Source organism: Malania oleifera, chromosome 13 (genome assembly GCF_029873635.1).
Source record: "Malania oleifera isolate guangnan ecotype guangnan chromosome 13, ASM2987363v1, whole genome shotgun sequence".
Lineage (NCBI taxonomy): Eukaryota > Viridiplantae > Streptophyta > Magnoliopsida > Santalales > Ximeniaceae > Malania > Malania oleifera.
Genome location: NC_080429.1, coordinates 65665634 through 65689577, shown reverse-complemented (window position 1 = coordinate 65689577; position 23944 = coordinate 65665634). Strand labels below are relative to the sequence as shown.

General features: G+C 38.5%; 1 protein-coding gene across 11 annotated transcripts in view; it reads left to right on the top strand.

Annotated features, from left to right (window-relative positions):
- Window positions 1-3540: 3540 nt before the first annotated feature.
- Window positions 3541-23944, top strand: part of LOC131146446 (probable serine/threonine-protein kinase SIS8) — a 79749-nt gene continuing 59345 nt past the window's right edge. The window contains exons 1-5 of one of the 11 annotated variants that reach the window (XM_058096061.1): window positions 3588-4055; window positions 4169-4954; window positions 5938-6372; window positions 22047-22150; window positions 22515-23854. In XM_058096061.1, the coding sequence (XP_057952044.1) occupies window positions 4454-4954; window positions 5938-6372; window positions 22047-22150; window positions 22515-23854 (2380 nt within the window). In that variant the 5' untranslated portion in view covers window positions 3588-4055; window positions 4169-4453. Of the gene's footprint in view, window positions 4955-5937; window positions 6373-22046; window positions 22151-22514; window positions 23855-23944 lie in introns of all 11 variants that reach the window. The other 10 variants (XM_058096062.1, XM_058096059.1, XM_058096067.1 and 7 more) reach the window with 10 other exon arrangements.

The following is a 23944-nucleotide window of genomic DNA, read 5'->3' as shown; positions in this document are numbered from 1 at the left end:
AAAGGATGAACCGGACCCTACCTGAAAGGGATCGGTGTCTCAGGTTAAATGTTGGGCTCGCTAAGAATTTATGGGTCGCGGTAGTGAGTATGACTTATTTCTTAGTTAATAGATCACCAAGGACATCACAAGATAGGAAAGTTGCTAATGAGGTGTGGACAGGTAACGAGGTAGACTACTCCAGCTTGAGAGTAATTGGATGTCTAGTTTATGTGCACATTCCTAGTATGGAAAGATAAAAGCTTGAGACGAAGTCTAAACGGTGCATCTTTCTAGGATATCAGAAAGGTGTGACAGGGTTTAAGTTGTAGGATCTGGTGGCAAAAAAGGAGGTGATTAGTAGAGACATAGTTTTCAATTAGAAAGTCATGTTGTAACGTACTCAGGAAGTAGAAGAGAAACAGGTGCGAAAAAACTACAGCAACAATGAGCATGTGGTTCAAGTGGAGTTGGAGACTCAGGGCAGAAATGCAGGGAGTTCTAGCTCGAGAGATCAGCAAGTAGTATAGGTGGAGTTAGAGGCTCAGGGTAAAGATGAAAGTGCAAGGAGCTTTAGCTCGGGAGACCAGTAGCATCGCAGTATAGCTGTAAATAGACCCAAACACATTATCAGGCCACCGCTCAAGTTTAGTTTTGATGATCTGGTGTCTTATGCATTTATCACTAGTAGCAAGGATCCTACTACATTTCAGAAGGCGGTGTACAACTAAGAGAAAAATAGTTGGATGGGTGTTATAGTGGAGGAGATGGAATCACTGCATAAGAACCAGACATAGGATTTGATGGAGCTTCCAGCTGGGAAGAGGATGATAGGATGCAAGTGGGTGTACGAGAAAGAAGCAATTTTAGAAGAAGAAAGAGAGAAGTTTAAGGCTTGGTTGATAGCAAAAGGATACTCGTAGAGGAAAGGAGTTAATTATGATGAAATCTTCTCCTTTGTGGTTAGGCACACTTTCACCAAGGTAGTGTTGGGACTGGTGGCGCAATACGACATGCATCTTGAGCAGATAGACGTAAATACAACACTCCTCCATGGTGATTTGGAGGAGCTAATTTACATGACACAACCAGAAGGGTTTTGCCAACTTGGACATGAGCTATTGGTTTGTAAACTAAAGAAGTTACTTTACGGGCTGAAGTGGTCCTCATGGTGGTGGTACAAACGGTTTGACGTCTATATGATCTGTATTGGCTACACGAGGTGTGAGTATGATTGTTGCATCTATGTGAGGAGTCTTGAGGACGGTTCTCTCATATTTTTGTTGCTTTATGTTGATGATATACTGATTGCTGTAAAGGATATGACAGAGATGAATTAGTTAAAGACTCTATTGAGTAAAGAGTTCGACATGAAAGACTTGGGTGCGGCCAAAAGGATACTTGGTATGAAGATTCGCAGGGGTAGAGCTGTAGGGAGACTATGGTTATCTCAGGGCATCTATGTGGAGAATGTGTTAGAGAGGTTTAGCATGACTAATGCTAATCCGGTGAGTACACCGTTAATGAGTCATTTTAGGCTGTTTATCGCCCAGTGCCTAAAGACGGACAATGAGGTTCGTGACATGTTAAAAGTCCCCTATGCTAGTGCAGTGACGTATCTAATGTATGCCTTAGTATGTATAAGGTCGGACCTGGCACAAGGTGTCAACATGATGAGAAAGTTCTTTTCGAATCTAGGTCGACAACATTGGGATACAGTCAAGTGGATTCTTAGGTACTTGAGGGGTACAACCGGATATGACATTATGTTTAGCAGACAACAGAGTGATCCATTAGCGGTAGGGTATGTGGATGCTAACTACGTAGGAGACTTGGATGACAGAAGGTCTACCACAAGGTACGTTTATGCACCCTTGTGGGAAGACCTATTTGTTGGAGGTATATGGTGTAGTCACTCATTGCTTTATTTACTACTGAATCGGAATACGTGTTAGTGGCTAAGGATGCCAAGGAAGCGCTGTGGCTTACAAAATTGGTCAAGGAGCTGGGTATCCAGCAAGGTGGAGTCAAGCTGCATTGTGATAGTCAGAATGTCATCTATTTGGTGAAGAATCAGGTGTATCATGCGAGAACAAATCACATTGATGTGTGATTTCACAAGATCAGGGAACTGATTGCTTTAGGTGAACTTCTTCTTGAGAAAGTTCACATGTCTTACAATGTAGTAGATATGTTAACAAAATCTGTCACAATGGACAACTTCAAGCATTGCTTGGACTTGATTAACGTCTCTAGGCGTTAGACGGGAGGCGGTTCCAATCTACTGTCTCAGGTTGAGCAACGGGTTATGCTTTCATATTTGTCCTGAGTGGTGGATATTTGCCAAGGTGGAAATTGTTGGATATGTGGTTCATATTGAGTGGAATGCACCTATTGGGAAAGCATAGTGAAGCAAAGAATAAGGAAGTAGGCTAAAGGAAGAAACAATTACTCTCAGGAGATAACCGTCGACGGTTTCAAGGAAATCGTTATTAACGTCTTCAAGTTCAGCCTCGGTATTAAACCGTCGACGGTTGTGATAAAACCATTAACGATATTGTTTGGCGCTAAATACATATTTTGAATTGAGAGATCAGTAGATTGAGAAATTTGGAGGATTTTCCTCCGGGAGTTGCTACAGAAGTGTTTTAGATGTATTCTAAGTCATTTGTAAGCGTATGGTTAGTATATAAGCTATATTTGTAATCCTTGATGTAAGCTTTGACGATTGATAGTGAAAATGAGTCGCTTGCTCCCGTGGACGTAGGCATATTGCCGAACCACGTAATTTATTGTGTTGTGTGTTCTTATTGCTTTATTTATTTATTTTTTTGTGATTGATTATTTCCGTATTTAGTCATCGTGGGTTGCTCTATTACTTGTTCCGATTCTATTTGCGTTTTTCCGCTGCACATTGGTATAATACTACCACTCTGCACAACATCATGTATTTTGTCGCTTTTTCATCCATATGTTGTGATGTTTGTTTCTTAATTTATTCTTTACTCGTACCAAAGAAAATCTAATATTTTCAATTTGGGTTTTGATTTGATTTAAAAATAAAAATTTAAACTAAAACACAAGCTTCAAAATATGAATATTTTTGTATAGAACACTTAAAGTATGTTAATTGAATACAAAGTTTTGCATCCGTATAATTTGACACAATGCATTATGTCATTACTAACCATAGCAAAAATGTCTTAAGGACTGCATCACACGCAATAATATATGTTAAAATAATACTCTAATTTAGCAAAGTTTTAATTCAATTTTAAAAATTAATTTAATATCTTGCAACCAGAAATTAGTGGGCCTTACAAAGTAGATTCCTATCATCATTGGTGTTTGCTATCGACGAAGGGCAAACAAAATTATAATTAATGCAGAGAAAAAAAATGAGAACAGACGTGTAAATACCAAAAAGTCAACCACAACCGTAATTCCCAGGTCTTCAATAACACGAAGACCTCCCAGTGAGATAAAAAAGAAAGAAAAAAACAGAGTACCACAAGAAGCCGAATAAGGATAATTAAAATGGTTTAGAGGGCGAAATTTGCTGCTGCCCAGATCATTAAAACTTGTCCTCAAGTGGGAAAGCAGCAATTGTGGGATACAACAAAATCACGTTCAATTGATATAGCAAAAGGTGGAGTTGCCAGTAGTAATGGGCAAGTGGTTCATTCAATATTCCATTTATGTGCAGTTTACCAAAAATTTTCCATTTTCCGACTCATGCCACACTCGCTGTTTGCGATTCCGAGGAGGGAAAGGAGAGAAGGAAGTAGAGGGAGAGAGAGCGAGAGCGAGAGCGAGAGCTAGAGAGAGCCAATCTGTTGGCTGTTCTCTTTGTTAACCTGTCCCTGGGACCGTGAAATTCTTCTACTTCCTCGAACTCAAATGGGTCGGTTTTTTTGTGTCCCACTCCCCACTTGTTGGTCTTAGCTGTCTCTGCCCGCGTTGTTACCTTCTCTTTCTCATATTTCTGTTCTTTCTTCCCTTCTTCTGTGTCTTGAAAGACGATCGAATTCTCTCTTTCCTCGTACTTCTTGTTGTTGCTAATCTGCTTGCTCAAGGTATTTAAGATCGAGTTTTTTGGTTGTATTTTGTGTTTTTTACATGCTCCCTGGTTGAATTTCGTTTATTTTATCATCTTCGAGGTAAAGGAAGGTGATTTCTTTCAATCCAGGCATTCGGGTATTCGTCATAATGGGAAAGCTTTAGTGGGTACTGCTTGAACTGGTGGTCGCGGGGTTTGGCTAATCTAATGATTTGATTTGGAGGACTCCCTCACCAGCGGGGTCGGAACTTGGGAAGGGCTGTTGTGGTGGCTTTCTGGAGGGTCTCTTTGTATTTGAGGTTGGAGGGGGTTGATTTGGTTAATGAAATTTCATGTTTGGTCCAAGACGATGGAGTGGTTTATGGCCAGATTTTTACTTCCTTAGCATTGAATACTTTAGCGCGGTGAAACAGTATGAAGAACCTTCTGAAGAAGCTACATATTGTGTCCAATCAATCTGAGGATACAGAAGGGTCCTCTACTTCATCAAAGGGCAATAAGTCCAGTGATGGGTCATCCCTTGATAAGCTTTCCCAGTCTCGGTCCCTTCATAACTCTGAGCATAAACCTCTATCTGCTTTGTCGGGTTGGTTGAATTCTGTTGCTCATAGACACAGTCCTAGTCCTCCATCATCCTCAAATGCAAACGTGACGAGGGCAGAGCGAATGGAGCCTCCCTCCGATTCCTGGAGTAGCGGCGGTTTGGATGTTGTTTTGGATACAGCCAGGCGTGATTCAGGTTCTACTAACTCCAGGGATCCTGATATAGAAGAGGAGTATCAGATACAGTTGGCTTTGGAGTTGAGTGCAAGGGAGGATCCTGAGGCAGTTCAGATTGAGGCTGTTAAGCAGATCAGTTTGGGCTCTTGTCCTCCTGACAATACTCCAGCTGAAGTTGTTGCCTATCGATATTGGGTAAGTTTGTCTCCTTATTTTCCTTTCTGGTTGATTGTAGTTCGGGTTTGTCCGAGCATGCATAATGGCAAGACATAATAATTTCATGGAAGCTTAATCTTAATCATCTGTAGTTTGAGTTCAAACTAATGTATTGAGGTCACTAATCTGTTGTGCCGTGAGTGACATGGTTGCTAGACATGGAGTGAACAAGTACATCCCTCCTTTTCCTCATAGCCTTGAGTGTGCATGATGTTGCATAAATAGGGACAAATGTGTGGTCTGTTTTACTCTTCAAGTGTACCCAAGGTCCAACCACTTCGCATCATATCTTCATACTTGAATCCAGCAAGGTCCTAACCATGACTTCAAATGTAACCTCCATAATCAGGATTCAGATGTAAATTATTGGAGTTCCCATCTTTTAAGGGTTTGGAAAAAGAATGAATACAATTTCAGCACTAGGACTGGGAAAAACTAGTGCATAGATACATTGTGTGCATGTTTGCGCCGTTATTTACAACTAAAATTGCAGAGATGATAACTTTTCACCATCTGTAGTTCTAAGTTATTTTCTATTAATGTTTCGATATTAGCTGTTGGAATTGTTGTGAGTTATTTGGGACTAGAATTGCACTGATGAGAACTTTTCACCATCTGTAATTCTAAGCTATTTTCTATATATGTTTTGATATATTAATTGTTGGAACTGTTGTGATGCTTTGACTTGGTGATATGACTAGCAGCACATGTTCAGGGTGTGAGAGTCTAATGTGATTTACTGCATCAGGTTGAACAATTAGTAGGCACCTGTTTTCTTCTTGATGCTTATAGAAAATTTTCATAACAATGTTGACGTCATTTATATCATCAGAAAACTTTGAAATGGATGTCATTTATAAGACTTATTTCAACATTTATAAATTGTATCTTGACTTTACTATTGTCATATGTTTATACTTTTCTAACCTTTCTCATATCGTAGATTTATCCATGCTTCACAGAATTACAATGTTCTTAGCTATGATGACAAGATCTTGGATGGTTTCTATGATGTATATGGAATTATGACTGAGTCCACCTCAAAGATGCCTTCCCTTGTTGATCTGCAAGGAACACCAGTCTCGGATGGCATCAGCTGGGAAGCAGTTTTGGTCAATAGGGCTGCTGATGCTAACCTGTTAAAACTTGAACAGAAGGCATTGGTAATTGCTGCCAAGTCAAGGACTGATTCACAAGTTTTTGTAGGTGGTAATTTGGTATGCAAACTGGCTGTTTTAGTTTCTGACTACATGGGTGGACCAGTTGGGGATCCAGATAACATGTCTAGAGCATGGAAAAGTCTTAGTTATAGTCTGAGGGCAACCCTTGGAAGCATGGTTTTGCCAATTGGTTCTTTGACAATTGGATTGGCTCGTCATCGTGCATTGTTGTTCAAGGTACTTGCTCCTTTCTTTACTAGAATTGGAATGGCTCGTCATTGTATATTGAGTTGTGTCGCTAGATCCTAGATGTATTACTTCTTAGACTACTTGTGTAATGGTAATTGAGCTCATGTACATAGTTTTTCTTTTACTCCCTCAGGACTCATGTTTGATATCATGTTTAAACCTTTGTCTCCTATCTCGAAGATGACTTAACTGAAACCTTATTCTTGTGAGCCTTTCCATGTTTGCTAAAATAGCATGCCTCCTTAGCTTTGGTAGCTTCAATCACATCACTAGCCCTTAGGATTAAAGATGGTGATCATACTGTGGTGATTTTTCTCATATTTCTCACTTGTCTGTGTCAAAAAGGCATATATTTATTCTCCTTTTTTCCACTAATACAATCCTTGTGACATATTACATTACTGGTGAATTACCAGCACTTCACTTGTTCCTTGTACTTAAGATTTTGCTTGATGACATGAGTATAGCTTTGTATCTATGTATAACACAATGCACTAAGAGAATCTAGGTCTTAGGTGTTAAATTTCATTAGAGGCAAAGATCAGAGAGTGGCCATGTACATGTACTTATTTTGGTTTTTCTAAGTTTTTTCACTCATTTTTGTGTGTATTGAAGTATTGTCCATGAGAAACTCAACAATCAGCATGTTACTATAGAGTTCACTGTTGATAGTTGTTCATAAATCGCTGTGATTGCTTTGATGACACCCAGTCCTAGCATGACCCATCTTTAGAGTGGAAAGTGAATAAAGCATTTCCTCATTCTTTCAACTAGTCAATGTGAATGAATTTTCAAGGGACCACTTCTTTTACTGTAGACTGGCTAATTAGCTGCTGGCAGGGGTTGACTAAATCTAAATCCTGCCTGTGTTTAATTTTTCTATTCAGAAGATCAACTTTCTATCTTTGAATTGAAAAGCCTGATCCATTAAGCATGCATCAATTGACTTCAAACTTCTTTATCGAAATCCTTCCCAGATAAAAATTTGCTGAAGATATCAATCACTGTTCTTTATTTTCACTTTACGAAGTTTTTTTTTTTCCTTGTACAGCAGTAGTGGTCACAAGGTTTTATTCCCTATGGATACTAGTATTGTTGAACAAGTTCTCCAAAGAGTTTGCTCCAGTTATCAGTCTTCTTGTTTTTTGTGGCATCCTAGACACTGTTATCCTCAATATAAGGGATTTCAAAATTGCTAGGCTACAAATCAAGCTCTTCATTACTTCCCCTTGTATGTGATCCCATCTTGCTTGAATTGCTTAACTCGAAAAGGTGCATAAATACAAACAGGGCAAAGTGCATTATCACATTGGCATCAGCATCAATTTGTTTCCCCTCAAGCTATGTGTTTTGGGGTTCTAGTATTTTGGTCTTCTCAGGTGCTTTTTGTTCTTCATATTATTCTCATTGGCATCAGCATAAGATGTCTATGGATGCTGTTGAGCAATTTTTTTACATATATATTTTTTGAATTTTAAAGGTTATTTTTGCAATATTTATAATGTTTTAAGGGTCTGATTTGTCATATTAGGGTCCTAGAAAGATACAATTTGTGTTGGTGCTACTCTAAAAACATTGTTACATTGGTAATATTCAAGGTATGAGGATGAAAAATGTACTTTATATTCTCAAAAACATTAGCAAATAAAATATATGGGGTATGATTTGTCTCATCATATCATTAGAAGTCATAACACTAAGAAGTTGTCACTAAAGAGCAAAAATGAATTTGAATATTTTCACGGTGTTGAAGAAAAAGGCATCAATAAAGTACAAATCAATGAATAACTTGTGGGACAGAGGTGGAGGCTGAAATTATTAACATTAAACAAACAAAATCTTGTGGAAGAACTGAAGAAGGGAAAATTTATTGGAGAAGGTTGTTGATAGATTCTAGATAAGTCCATAATCTACGATCCCAAGTTTTATTAATTACGAAAGTATTAAATCTCAGGTTCTATAGGTACTGAGAATTTTACTTGGACTTCAAATCCTCTATTAGTTAGTATTGTAGGAGTTGGTTGAGGCTATGATGCATGAAATTATTTAGAGATCGTCAGGTTCTGTGGCTAGGTATGTGTTTGGTTTTGTAAAATATGGAGGGGTTCTTAAAATTCTGAAAGGGCATCAATGTTAAGGAAATTTACGGTGGCTGCAGTGTTTTCCAGTGACTCCTGGACTTGCTTCTGGTCTCTGGTGGTGCTGATGATCGTCTTATAGTGGCATATTTGCATAGGATTATGAGTCTTGGGTTTGGGTTGGCGGCGGCTATGCAATTAAGGTTTAGGTTGAATCTTGCTTTGAAACCATGTTGAAGTATTTGGTAAATTGGAAGACCTCATCACACTGACAGGTCTCTTCTCTATTTATAAAATATATTAAGTACATGACAATGACCACAATGCCCTTACTAGCTCACAGTTACTAACACAGCAAAACACATGCTAAATGACCAAAATTACAAGTAACAAACTAGACACTTAGGACACACAATAGTTGGACAAGTGCATGAGATCGGTGTCCAGCATGTTTTGTTAGGCAATCATGAAACAATATGTTCATCTGTTCAGGTCATGTCATATAAGAACAAAACCTAAAAAGTAATTGTAAGAACACTATTAATCTTAAAAATGGATAGAGTATCCATATTGAATAATTTATTTTACGTGAAAAACCATTTTACTTAAATATTTTGAAGCGATTAATAACAAATATGAGTATCTTGCCAAAAGATTTGGTGTGTTAGATGTTTAGATGAATACTGCATATCTAACACCCATACCTGAGTCCATCTAATATGGGGTTGAAGAGCAGAGAAAGTAAATTGGGTATTATGTACACCTTGAAGTATTTATTTATGAAAAAATTATGGGTTTGGGCCATGTGGCTTTATTTGAAAAATCTTTCTTTGAGTGGAAAATTGCATGTTCAACCTAAATTCTTGAGGTTGAGTTTGTTTCAAGTGGAGGGGTTACGCATAAGATGTTTATGGTGACCAATTGAACTGGATGTGTTTGATTAATTTTTATTTTTTTTTGGAAATTTATTATTTATTTATGGTTTTGTTATCTCAGTTTTAAGTGTTCAAAGTTCAATCTATTGTATTTGAGTCTTAGGAAGAGAGCACAGAGGTTAGGAATTTTGGGAAATGATTTTTACTTGAGAAGCTAGTTTTATATAGCCTATAAATAATCTTGATATGGAAAAATGGTTTTATATGGCCTATACATAAGCTTGATTGGGGAAATATAATTATTTTCATCTTATCATGATCAGCATAATCTTTTCTTATGAGAGTTTTGCTTCTATAGGGAATTCCAAAAAGCATATCTAGAATTAATTGTGTAGTATCCACATTAGTCAATTGGGTTGGACCATAACCGGAAGGTGATGTCTGTGTTTGTCGTGCATCTCTAATTTGGAAGTTGTTAAGATTTGAATAAAATGAATGGCCGAACTTGACTATAGGTCTCTCCCTCTATTTATAATACAAATTAAATACATTCTAATGACAATAATACTCTTACTAACTCTCATTAATCAACATACTAACACACTCAATAATAATAATACTAAAAGCCATAAATAACCTCTAACACTCCCCCTCAAGCTTGAGCATAAATGTCATTTGCTCCTAGCTTTTTACAAATGAATTTAGCATGAGCACCCCCAATGCTTTGGTAAACAAATCAGCAAGCTGCATGTCCGACTTCACATAAGCAGTTGTAATGAGCTTCTGCACAAGTTTCTCCCGAACAAAGTGGTAATCAACTTCAATGTGCTTTGTGCGCTCATGAAAGACAAGGTTGGAGGCAATACGAAGAGCAACTTGATTGTCACACATCAACTTCATAGGCTGAGAATGTGAAACACCCAATTCTTCCAACATGTTCTTCGACTAGACAAGTTCACAAGCAAAGCCATAGCTCTATATTCTGATCCAGCACTTGACCTTGCCACCATAGTTTGTTTCTTACCCTTCCAAGAAACCGAATTACCACCAACCAAGATACAACACCCGGTGGTGGATCTCCGATTGGAAGACGATCTAGCTCAATCTGCATATATCCTTGTATATAAGTGTGTCCTAGGTGCACCTTTGAGATATCTCAAGATGCGAATTACTATGTCCCAATGACTTGCCCTTGGAGAATCTAGAAATTGACTCACAACACTTGTTGCAAAAGATATATTTGGCTAAGTGACTGGGAGATGATTCAAATTTCCAACAAGTCTCTGTATTGTCCAGGATTAGGTAGCAAATCACCCATATCCGACATTAATTTGTTGCTAGGTCCATGGGTGTATCAACGAGTTTAGATCCCAAGAAGCCAGTTTCATCCAACAAAACAAGAACATACTTCCTTTGTGACAACACAATTCCGATATGAGATCTAGATACTTCTATACCCAAGGAGTATTTCAACGGTCTCAAATCTTTGGTCTGAAACTTGATTTGTAGAAAAAGCTTGAGACTCTGAATACCTTTATCATCATCACTTGTAAGAACAATATCATCCACATTGTTATAGGTTATATATGTCTTTTAGTATCATTATTATTGAGTGCGTTAGTATGTTAATTAGTGAGATTTAGTGAGGGTATTATTGTCATTAGAATGTATGTAAATTCGTATTATAAATAGAGGGAGAGACCTATCTTCAAGTTAGGTCATTCATTTTTAATCAAATCTTAACATGGTGTTAGAGCATGATCCTATCTAAACCATACCCATAATCAGACCCCCCCGACAACCCTCCCCACAATACCCCATCGCCGGAGGGCACTCCACGCGCTGGCCAAATGCCGGCAGGGCCGACCCCACACCCTGGTGCATAAGTGAAATTATGGCCCACTTTTTGCATTTTTTTTTTCTTCTGCCATGTTTTGATTCCTTCTTTAGATTATATTATCAAGATGTTATGCTAGTTTTTGGCTGAAAAATTCAACCTTTCTCGACCATGCACTCGTGGTATTTTGTTAATTTCTGTTCAGGGTTTGTGAAGGCTTCCTTGTGAGTTTTTTAGAAGCCATGGCAGTGTTCATATGTTCAGTTGTGAGGCTGTGGCAGTGCTATATCCGTTAGTTAGTTGTTCACCTCATCCGTGGTTGCCTCGGTGCTTCACATGCTTTGTGATTGTTCTGATTAGTGATTATTCTTCTTGTTTTTGGTGTGGTTGCTGATTTGTGAGTGCTGTGGCAGTGCTATATCTGTCGGTGAGTTGTTCACCTCGTCCGTCGTTGTGTCGGTGCTTCACATAGTTTGTGATTGCCCCGATTAGTTTTGATTGTTCTTCTTGTTTTTGGTGTGATTGCTGATTTGTGACTGTTGGGATGGAATCTATGAATCCCAAAAATTTGTTTCCTACATCGCTGCCACAAATAACGACTCAAAAGTTGGATGTAAAGAACTATGTGTCTAAAGCTGTTCGGATTTATTTAGTAGGATTAGGGAAATCTGACCACTTGCTCCAATCTGATTCTTCTGATGGGAAAAGAAAAGACATATGGGTTCAGGAAGATGACTTGATTGTTTCCCTTTTATGGAATTTGATGGAGCCACATATTGCATGAATGTGTATGCATCTAGATATGTGCAAAGAGATTTGGGATTATATCAAACTTCTATACTCTAGTACCATTACACGTATGTATGATTAATCTGAGGAGTACTTTCAATTACAACAAAGAGCGAGGTGCATTGCAAATTATTATGGAGAGATGAAGCGTATTCATGAGGAGCTTAACGTCATGCAATCTATAACTACCGACGTTCGTGAGATGCAAAAGCAGAGGGAGCAGATGACAGTTCTTTGTGTTCTAGCAGGCTTGAGGCTTGAGTTTGAGGCAGTTCAGTGTTAGATACTCATTAGTGTCAAGCTTCCATCATTTGTTGATGTTTATTCTCGTGTCCTTCGTGCTTCCTTTAGCACGCATTCTCCTGCTCTTGCATCTAGCTTTGAGAGGACAGCCTTTGCTACACAGAGTGATTCTAGTTCTTTACCAAAGAACCACAAATGTTATTGTGGTGGTTCGAGTAGTCGTAGTGGTAGAGACGGACGAGGTAGAGGTACTCCTCGAAGGTGCACTCATTGTGGACGTAATAATCACAATATTGAGTCGTGTTGGGATCTTTACAACAGATCTTCACGTGTTGCCAATGCAGTCACCACTTACTTCATACCTTTGGGGGCAGCCAATGCAGCCACCATCGACTCCTCACCTTTAAGGTCGAGTGGGGGGGTATGTCGAGTGGGGGGCAACATACTGTCTCTATGTAAGAGGAAGAGTATTCTAAGTTCCAGCAGTATCAAGCATCAAAACAAACTTATCTTCCCATTGCATCTCTAGTCCAAATAGGTAATTACACAGTATGCCTGTCATCTAGTACTTCTCATCCTAGTGCTTGGATCATAGACTCTGCTGCTACTGATCATATCACCTGTATACCTAGCTTTTTCTCCACTCTTTAATACCTTACAAAGTTACCTTGTGTTACTCTTGCTGATGGATCCAATATTGTAGTCAAGGGCATTGAGATTGTAAATCCCACTTCTATTTCTCTTCCCTCAGTTTTATATATTCCCAAATTTCCTTTCAATCTTATGTTTGTTAGCAAAATTACTAAATCCATGAATTGTTTAGTGACATTCTTCTTTGATTCTATGGTTATTTAGGATTTGAAGACGAGGAAGATGATTGGCGGAGGGCGTGAAGCTGGTGGACTCTATCACTTTGAGCCGCTCTCCTTCTACCACCTACACTACTGTTGCCACACCTTTCCAAATTCATTGTCGCCTGGGTCATCCTTCATTGGAAAAGTTGAAATGTCTTGTTCCTAGTTTGAGTTTTGTCTCTAGTCTCGATGGTGAGTCTTGTCAGTTGGGAAAGCACCATCGTGTTTTTTTTGCTTCCCAGGTCAATAAATGGGTTGCAAGCCCTTTTATGTTAGTTCATTCAGATGTCTAGGGGTCCTTAGTTGGGTCATTGTCCAAGTTGGGTTTTTGGTACTTTGTAACCTTTGTGGATGATTATTCAAGAATGACTTGGTTATATTTAATAACAAATTATTTTGAGTTATTTCATGTATTTTGTGCCTTTTTTTTCTAAAATAAAGACTCAATTTGGTTTGTTGATTTGAATACTTCGAAGTGATAATGCTAAATAGTTTTTAAGTGCACAATTCACTACTTATATGACTTAGCTTGGTATTCTTCATCAATCATCCTATGCTTACACTCCTTAACAAAATGGGGATGCAGATCGAAAAAATAGACATTTTCATGAAATCACTTGCACTTTACTTTTATCAAATGCATGTACCTAAAGTGTTTTGGAGTGATGTTGTACTTATTGCTTGTTATCTGATCAACAGAATGCCATCTTTGTTTTTAGTGGTGAAATTTCCTACTCCATTATCTTTCCTAATTCACTTTTATTTTCTATTCCTCGTATATTTGGGTGTGTCCTTTGTTCATCAACTAACTCCTGGGGTGGATAAGTTGGATCCTCGTGATATAAAATGTGTCTTTATGGGCTACTCATATACTCAAAAGGGATATCATTGTTATAGTCTTGTGCTGCATCGCTTCTTTGTTTATGCTGATGTTACCTGCTTTGGGTATACACCTTACTACAACTAGTCACTAAGCGCTTCTGAGCTCAACGAGTCTTTTCCTTTGCCTTATCTTTCAGATTCTACATTGCTGTCCTTGCCCAACCAACTATCTGAGTCTCCATGTAGTTCAAGTCCTTCTCATTGCCTTGATCATCCTAATTTGTAGGTGTGTTTATGATGGTGGCTCCAAGGAATAGAGTCCCCTCTAGCTTCTACTACCACGCCTTTGGTTTCCTCGTCTGGTGATCATACTTCCCTTGATGTTGATTCGCTTATTGTTGTTCGGAAACATAAACGCACATGTACTCAACACCCTATTTCCAGTTATGTTTCTTATAACTCCTTATCACCCTTTTATTATTGTCTTGTTTCTGCTCTATCATCTATTACCCTTCCTAAATCTATTTCGAAAGCCTTAGCCCATTCAACGCGGAGGGATGCTATTGTTGAAAAGATGAATGCTTTACATGACAATGGTACTTGGGGCCTAGTACCTCTTCCTCCTGAGAAGTCTATGGTTGGTTGTCGCTGGGTTTACACTATGAAAATCAACCCTAATGGCCCCGTGGTTCATCTAAAGCCTGTCTTGTTTCTAAGGGATACATCAGGTGTATGGTCTAGATTATTCTGATACTTTTTCTTTGGTTGACAAACTTACATCAATACATATGTTCATTTCCTTGGCTAATACTTGCCACTGGACTTTACATCAGTTAGATGTGAAAAATGCCTTCTTGCACAGTGACCTTGAGGAGGAGGTTAATATGGAGCAACATGGTTTTAAATAATGGCCGTTACGTAGCGGAAAATTGGGATGCCGAAACTGTTATGGAACAATATTGCAGGAGGAGAAAAATTCATGGCCACAGCCGTCCGTAATGGCCATTACGACCCATTACGCACCGTTATAGTCCGTTACGGCAGCCGACACTTTGATTCGACCTTTCTCCTTCAAATCCACCCAATTTTCTCACGATTCCTTGCTTTCCCCCTCTCCCAACCACTCGTCCTTGGCATATCTACCATTCCAAAGACTGAAATCAAGAAATCGTACCTTTGATATGTTGTTTGAAGCTGAAGAATTAGAAAGAACCCTTTGTTTGCAGTCGGCCAACACTCCCCCTCCATTTCTCCAATTTCTTTGAGTTCGAAGGCTAAGATCTCCCCCTCTTGAGCAGAAGAACTGTCGAAGGCTTAGATTTCCGCCCCTCCAACAGTAGAAGGCTTGAAGCCCTGTCCTAGCCTGTTTGGCAGTTGCAAGGCAGCCCTGCAGCAGCTCCGCTAGTCGTCCTCAGCCCCATCTCCCTTTTGGTCTCCGAGAGTTCAAGTCTTAGAGTGGACTCTTCGAGACTCCTCCTCCTCTAGCGCACTCTATTTCTCTCTTGATTCTTGAATCTTCAGATTCTTTTTTGTATTTTTTTCTCTCTTTTTTATTTCTTGTTTACTTAAACTCTTAAACTAGTATTTATTTATATATTATATTGTTTATATATTATATTAGGTTTAGCTTTAGTTATTTTAAGTAGTTATTTATATATTATATTAGGTTTAGTGATAGAATTTGAGCATTTGGCAGTTTAATAATTAAATTAGGCTAAATAAATACCTAAAATCCAAAATTCTTAATTGCTAAGATTTGAGAAATAAATTTAATGGTCTTAAAATAAATATATTATATATAAATAATTAATATTTTTTCTTATTTTATGACTTATTTTATTAATAGATGAAATGTCTAATATTTTAAAATTTAATTATTTAAAGATTTTAAATAATACTACTTATTATTTTCAACCAAAGATTATATCTATTTTTATGTAATAAATATTTAAAATTAGAAGGACTATTAATAAAATAAGAAAAAAAAGGGATGCGGATTATGAAGACGTTCCACGTCATTCTTTTTGGTGGTGACGTGTGCTATGTTGTAAATTTGTAATATTGTTTTCATGTATTCAACTATTGATACCAATCATTTTTCAAATTCATGTATGTGTATATTGAGTATTGACTCATTTTTAGTAATTTTATGTCTCTAATTAATTGATTCTTCATTTTAATTACATTTCTACATTTTTTGTACCCATTAAAGTAGTGCAAACCATAAAAAAAAAAAATATGAATTTTTTTTTTTGTAAACAGGGCACTAAAATTAATATAAAAGTTATATTGTCTATTAAAAAGCATTTGTAGGTTGAATAAAAGCAATCAAAATTCATTAAAAATCATGTATTAATGGATTTCATACTTATTTTTCAATTTTGGCATGGTTGTGCATGTGTGAAAAAAATTCAAGACCATTATGCTCGCCTCTCGTTATGTGACACCCGTGTCTCCCACATCCCGTGACACTTGCGATTGTTACGCAACTTTAACCATGACCGCAATTTAAAACCATGTGGAGCAAGCACCTAAGTTTGTTGCTCAGGGTTAGTCATACTTAGTGTGTCGGCTCAAGAAGGCTTTATGTGGTTTAAATTAGTCTCCCAAAGCATGGTTTGGTCGTTTCAGTGTGTTGTACTTGAGTTTGGTTTTCGATGGTGTGCTGTGGATTATTCGGTGTTTTATTGAGTAGGATTCTTCTTGTTGTTTATGTGGATGATATTGTTATTATAGGTGATAATGCTAAAGGTATTTAGAGTCTTAAACTTTGTCTATAGACTAAGTTTTAGACCAAAGATTTGGGACCGTTGAAATACTTCTTGGGTATAGAAGTATCTAGATCTTGTATCGGGACTGTTGTGTCATAGAAGTAGTATGTTCTTGATTTGTTGGATGAAATTGGCTTATTGGGATCTAAACTGTTTGATACACCCATGGATCCTAACAACAAGTAAATGCTGGATATGGGTGATTTGCTACCTAATCCTAGCCAATACCGAAGACTTGTTGGAAAGTTGAATAATCTCATAGTTACTCAATTAGATATATCTTTTGCAACAAGTGTTGTGAGTCTTTCTAGATTATCCGAGGACAAGTCATTGGGACGCAGTAATTCACATCTTGTGATGTCTTAAAGGTGCACCTAGGAGGGGTCTTTTATATCGTAATCAGGATGACACTTATCCATAAATATACAGATGGAGATTGGGCTGGCTCGCCTTCCGATCAGAGATCCACATCATCCACCACCAGGTATTGTATCTTGGTTGGTGGTAATTTGGTTTCTTGGAAAAGTAAGAAACAAACTATGGTGGCAAGGTCAAGTGCTGAATTAAAATATAGAGCTATGACTCACACTACTTGTGAACTTGTCTGGTTGAAGAACATGTTGGAAGAATTGGGTTTTCCGAATTCTCAGCCTATGAAGTTGATGTGTGGTAATCAAGGTGCTCTTCATATTGCCTCCAACCCCCGGTCTTTCATGAGCGGAAGAAGCACGTTGAAGTTGATTGCCACTTTGTTCGAGAGAAGCTTGTGAAGAAGCTCATTACAACCGCTTATGTGAAGTCGGACATGCAGCTTGCTGATTTGTTTACCAAAGCATTTGGGGGTGCTCGTGCTAAATTCATTTGTAACAAGCTAGGAGCTTATGACATTTATGCTCCAGCTTGAGGGGGAGTGTTAGAGGTTATGTATGTGTTTTAGTATTATTATTATTGAGTGTGTTAGTATGTTAATTTGTGAGAGTTAATAAGGGTATTATTGTTATTAGAATGTATTTAAATTTGTATTATAAATAAAGGGAGAGACCTATCTTCAAGTTAGGTCATTCATTTTTTAATCAAATCTTAACACGTGAAGTATGATGATAAAACATGGAATGATCCACAACACACTGTCGAAGGCCAAACTCAAGTGCTGCAGCATTGAAATGACCAAATCATGTTTTGTGAGACTGTTTTAAACCATATAAAGCCTTCTTGACCCGACACACTAAGCCTAACTCCCCTTGAGCAGCAAACCCTGGTGGTTGCTCCATATAAGCCTCCTCCTTGAGGTCATTATGCAAGAAGACATTTTTCAAATCGAACTGATACAAAGGCCAGTGATGAGTAGTAGCCAAGGAGATGAACAGATGTATTGATTTAAGTTTGGCAATCGGAGAAAAAGTATTAGAATAATCCAGACCATAACTTGAATGTATCCCGTAGCAACAAGATGGGCCTTTAGACGAGCCATAGAACCATTGGGGTTGATTTTCACAATGTAAACCCAACGACAACCAACCATAGACTTGTCAGGAGGAAGAGGTACCAAGCCCCAAGTACCATTGTCATGTAAAGCGTTCATCTCTTCAACCATAGCATCTGGCATCCCTCCGCCTAGAATGGGCTAAGGCTTTCGAAATAGATTTAGGAAGCGTAGTAGATGATAAAGCAGTAACAAAACAATAATAGGAGGGTGATAAGGAGTTATAAGAAACATTGTTGGAAATGAGATGTTGAGTACATGTGCATTTACCTTTCCAAACGACAATAAGAGGATCAACATCATGGGAAGTATGATCATCAGACGGGAAACCAAAGGCATGGTAGTAGACTCTAGGGGGGACTCTCTTTCTTGGAGCCATCGTCGTGAATACACATGCAAATAAGATGATCAAGATAATGGGACTCAAACTACATGAAGACTCAGGTGGTTGGCTAGGCAAGGATAGCAGCGTAGAATTTGGAAGATTAGACTAAGGAAGGGACTCATTGAGCTCAGAAGCGCTTAGTGACTGGGTGTAGTCAAAGAATGTAACATTGGCATATACAAAGAAGCGATGCAGTATAGGACTATAACAACGATATCCCTTTTGAGTATATGAGTAGCCTAGAAAGACACATTTTATAGCATGAGGATCCAACTTATCCACCCCAGGAGTTAGTTGATGAACAAAGGGGACACACCCAAATATACAAGGAGGAAGAGAAAATAAAGGTGAATTAGGAAAGAGAATGGAGTAAGGAATTTTACCACTAAGAACAGAGGATGGCATTCGGTTGATCAGATAACATGCAGTAAGTACAACATCACTTCAAAACACTTTAGGTACATGCATTTGATAATGTAAGGTGAGAGTGATTTCAAGAAGAAGTATATTTTTCCGCTTTGGAACCCCATTTTGTTGAGGCGTCTGGGCACAAGATGATTGATGAACAATACCAAACTGAGTCATATAAGTAGTGAATTGTGCACTGAAAAACTCTTTAGCATTATCACTTTGAAGTATTCGAACTGGAAAACCAAATTGAGTCTTTATTTCAAAACAAAAGGCGAAAAATATATGAAATAACTCAGAACGATCTTTTATTAAGTATAACCAAGTCATTCTTGAATAATCATCCACAAAGGTTACAAAGTACTGGAAACCCAACTTGGACACAGCCCTACTAGGACCCCAAACATCTAAATGAACTAACATAAAAGGGCTTGCAGCCCGTTTATGGACTCGGGAAGCGAAAGAAGCAAATGGTGTTTTCCCAACTGACAAGACTTACAATTGGGACTAGAAACAGAACTCAAACTAGGAACAAAACATTTTAATTTTTTCAATGAAGGATGATCCACGCGACAATGAATTTGAAAAGGTGTGGCAGCAGCAATGTGGACAATAGAAGGAAATAGCAGCTCAAAGTGATAGAATCCACTTGCTTCATGCCCGACTCAAAGTGATAGAATCCACTTGCTTCATGCCCTCTGCCAATCATCTTCCTCGTCTTCAAATCCTAAATGACCGCATAATAAGGGAAGAATGGCACTAAACATTCCATGGATTTAGTAATTTTGCTAACAAACATAAGATTGAAAGGAAATTTGGGAATATATAAATTTGAAGGAATAGAAATAGAAGAAGTCGGATTTACAATCCCAATTCCCTTGACTGCATTATTGGATCCATTAGCAAAAGTAACACAAGGTAAATTTGCAGGATATTGAGGAGTGGAGAAAAAGCTAGGTGTATTTGTGATATGATTAGTGGCAGCGGAGTCTATGATCCAAGGACTAGGGCGAGAAGTACTGGATGACAGGCATACTGTGTGATTACCTATTTGTTGTGATACTTAGTACTGCTGGTACTTGGAATACTCTTCCTTTGACATGGATATAGCAGTTGCCCCCCACTCGGCCCCAAAGGTGAGGAGTTAGTGGTGACTGCATTGGGTGCCCCCAAAGGTGTGAAGTTAGTGGTGGTTGCATTGGCAACATATGAAGGATTTCCGTGAAGATCCTAACACTGCTCAATAGTATGATTATTCCGTCCACAATGAGTGCATGTGTGAGGAGTACCTCTACCTTGTCCATCCCTACCACTATGACCACTCGAAGCATCGCGATAACTTTTGTGGTTGTTTGGTAGAGAACTAGAATCACCCTATGTAGCAAAGGCTGCCCTCTCAGAGCCAGATGCAAGAGCAGGAGAATGCGTTCTAAAGGAAACATGAAGGACACGAGAATAAACTTCGGCAAATGATGGCAGCTTGGCATTGCCTAGTATTTGGGACCAAACTGCTTCAAACTCAGGTCTCAAGCTTGCTAGAACACAAAGAACTGTCATATGTTCCCTCTGTTTCTGCATCTCACAAACGTTGGCAGTTATAGGTTGCACGACGTTAAGCTTCTCATGAATACACTTCATATCTCCAAAATAATTTGTGATACTCCTATCTCCTTGTTGTAACTGAAAGTACTCCTGGGATAAATCATACATGTGTAATGTTATTAAAGTATAGAAGTTTGACATAATTCCTAATCTCCTTGCACATATCTACATGCATACACATCTGTGCAATATGCGGCTCCATCAAATTCCATAAAAGGGAGACAATCAAGGCATCTTCTTGAACCCACACATCTTTTCTCTTCTCATTAGAAGGATTAGATTGGAGCAAGTGATCAGGTTTCCCTAATCCTGCTAAATAAATATGAACAACCTTAGACCATTGAACATAGTTCTTTCCATTGGACTTTTGGGTCGTTATTTGTGGCAGCAATGTAAGAAACAAATTTTTGGGATTCATAGATTCCATCCCAACACTTAAAAATCAGCAACCACACCAAAAAAAAAAAAAAGGACAATCAAAACTAATCGAGACAATCACAAACTATGCGAAGCACCGACACAACTACGGATGAGATGAACTCATCGACGGATATATCATTGCCGCAGCCTCACAACTGAACATATGAACGCTGCCATGGCTCCAAAAAACTCACGAAGAAGCCTTCACAAACCTTGACCAGAAATTAACAGAATTTTTTGAGTGCATAATCGAAAAAGGTTGAATTTTTTGAGCAAAAAACTGGCCTAACAGCTTGATAATATAGTCTAGAGAAGGAATCAGAGCATGGCAGAGGAGGAAAAAAAAGGGGAAAAAAGTGGCGGGAACTTCTTTCATGCGCCGGCACGTGGGTTCGGCCCTACTGCCATTTGGCCACTGCGTGGGGGCTCCTCCGGTGATGGGGTTTTGTGAGGTGAGTAATTGGGGGGGGGGGGGGGGGTTGTGTTTATGGGTGTATGGTTGGTTTTGTGAATGCAGGAATGGTGTTTTCCGGCAACGGCCAAGAGGAATAGGGTTTTGGTTGGATCACGCTCTGATATCATGTTAAGACTTGATTAAAATGAATGACCTAACTTGAAGATAGGTCTCTCCCTCTATTTATAATACAAATTATATACATTCTAATGACAGTAATACCCTTACTAACTCTCATTAATTAACATGCTAACACACTCAATAATAATAATACTAAAAGACATAAATAACCTCTTACAGAAGCTCTTACATCACCTGTGACTGAACAATTCACGCAGTTGGCAATGTTTCTTCAATTTTACAATGTTTAGGAATATTCATAGCTGTACTTGGTTGCCTCAAATATCATAGCTTGCTGACTTCCCACCTTATTGTTTGGTGTACATTATTGAAATAAATTTAATAGTTTCTTCATCCTAATTGTCCAATGTTTCTGTTTTATATAGTCTGAATATCTTTATTTGCTTACTTTTTTATCATTTTATTTGTATTGAATATCTTTATTTGCTTACTATTTTATCATTTTATTTGTATTGGTTTGTCAAGATTTACTCCTCTATTTGTTTCAAATGATTATGTAGGTTTTGGCTGATAGTGTGGGGATTCCATGCCGCTTGGTGAAAGGACAGCAGCATACAGGTTCTGATGACGTGGCAATGAACTTTGTAAAAATAGATGATGGAAGGTAATTGATATTTTAAATTTTTCCAATTTTAATGTGAGCATGACATTGAGATTGTTTAGGATTTAATTATCATTTCCCTATGCAGAACACAACCCTAAAATATGAGCTGTTTTAACATATTTTCTCCCAATTTTTCTAGTTTTTTAATGCTTATAGTCCCCTATTAGAAAGCAACTGAGTCTTTTGCAATGTATTGTAAGTGGACCTCTTGCAATTAATAGATTGTCCAGAATACCACTTTACCTAAAAGCTTATGCTGTTAGGTTGAGGGGGGAACAATGTATATCAGGCCTTAACAAATGTAATTATTTTATTTGAACAACATTCATCTGTACAATGAGACATTGATTTGTGTGAATTTCAGGGAATACATTGTAGATGTAATGGCAGACCCTGGCACTCTTATTCCATCTGATGCGGCTGAATCACATATTGAATATGAGGGATCTATCTTTTCTGCCAGTCCTTTGCCTAGGGACATAGACTCCTCTCATGTAGCATCCTTCAGCAGTGGGTTTGCGAGCTCCTTTGAAGAACATTCTGATTTTGGAACGCTGGATAAAAGATCCAGGTTTAGGAATCTTGCTGCTGCAGAGAGTGAATCCAGCGACCAGGGTGATTCTGCGGGCAATGCAAATTTAACTAGGCCAAGTATAGTAGAGGAAGAATCGAAGCCAACTTCCTATGATTGTGGAAACCGCAATGTTGAGAAGGCAGTCATTCGAGAATTTCCCATGAGGTCCACTCATCCTCACATGCATGCTAGATCTCCCTCCTGGACTGAAGGTGTAAGCTCTCCTGCTGTGCGAAGAATGAAAGTGAAGGATGTTTCACAGTACATGATTGATGCTGCTAAAGAGAATCCACAATTAGCACAGAAACTTCATGATGTGTTACTGGAAAGTGGTGTCGTTGCACCCCCCAACTTGTTCACTGAAATTTACTCTGAGCAGTTAGATGCTTCAACAGTTGATGCCCAGTCCTTAACAGAATATGGAGATGAAAATAAGAAACAAAAAGGAACACATAATACTACGGGTCAAGATGATCTTGGTCTGGTTGAGCTTGCCCCTTCTCTGCCTTATCATGAACTTAAGTCAAAAGGGAGTCCTTCTTGTGTACAACCAGAGCATATTAAGCATGTGGAAGGCTTAGGGATCAGCCTGCCATTAGAGTTCAGAGAAGTAGGCGGGCAGCCTAGTTCATCACAGCCTGATGCTGGCACTGTCAAATATGGAAAAAACGTTCCTGTTGCTGCTGCTGCTGCAGCTGCAGCAGCTGTTGTTGCTTCTTCTATGGTGGTTGCTGCAGCAAAGTCAAGCACTGCCGATTCAAAAATTGAACTTCCTGTCACAGCTGCTGCCACGGCTACTGCTGCAGCTGTCGTAGCAACAACCGCAGCTGTCAGTAAGCAGTATGAGCATCTGGAGGCTTCTGTGCAAAGGCCAAGTGGTGCTGCTGCTTGCTTTAATCAAGTGAATTGCATGCGAAATGAAGGGGATGTAGATGGCGCTGGCATTGGTTGTGAGGCACAAGGTAGCAGTGATCGAGAGCCTGAAGCTTTGGGGCCAAATCCAGAAAGCGAGAGAATATCAGATAGGTCGATAGGTAATGATAGTGCAAAATCAGAAGTGGCACTTGATGATGTCGCTGAGTGTGAGATTGCATGGGAGGATATCACCTTGGGTGAGCGTATCGGACTTGGTACTAACCTGTTGATTATTTTTTCATATTTATACAATTCATGTAGTTGGTCATAATTCCATGCTATCTTGACATATTGAGTTATTATTT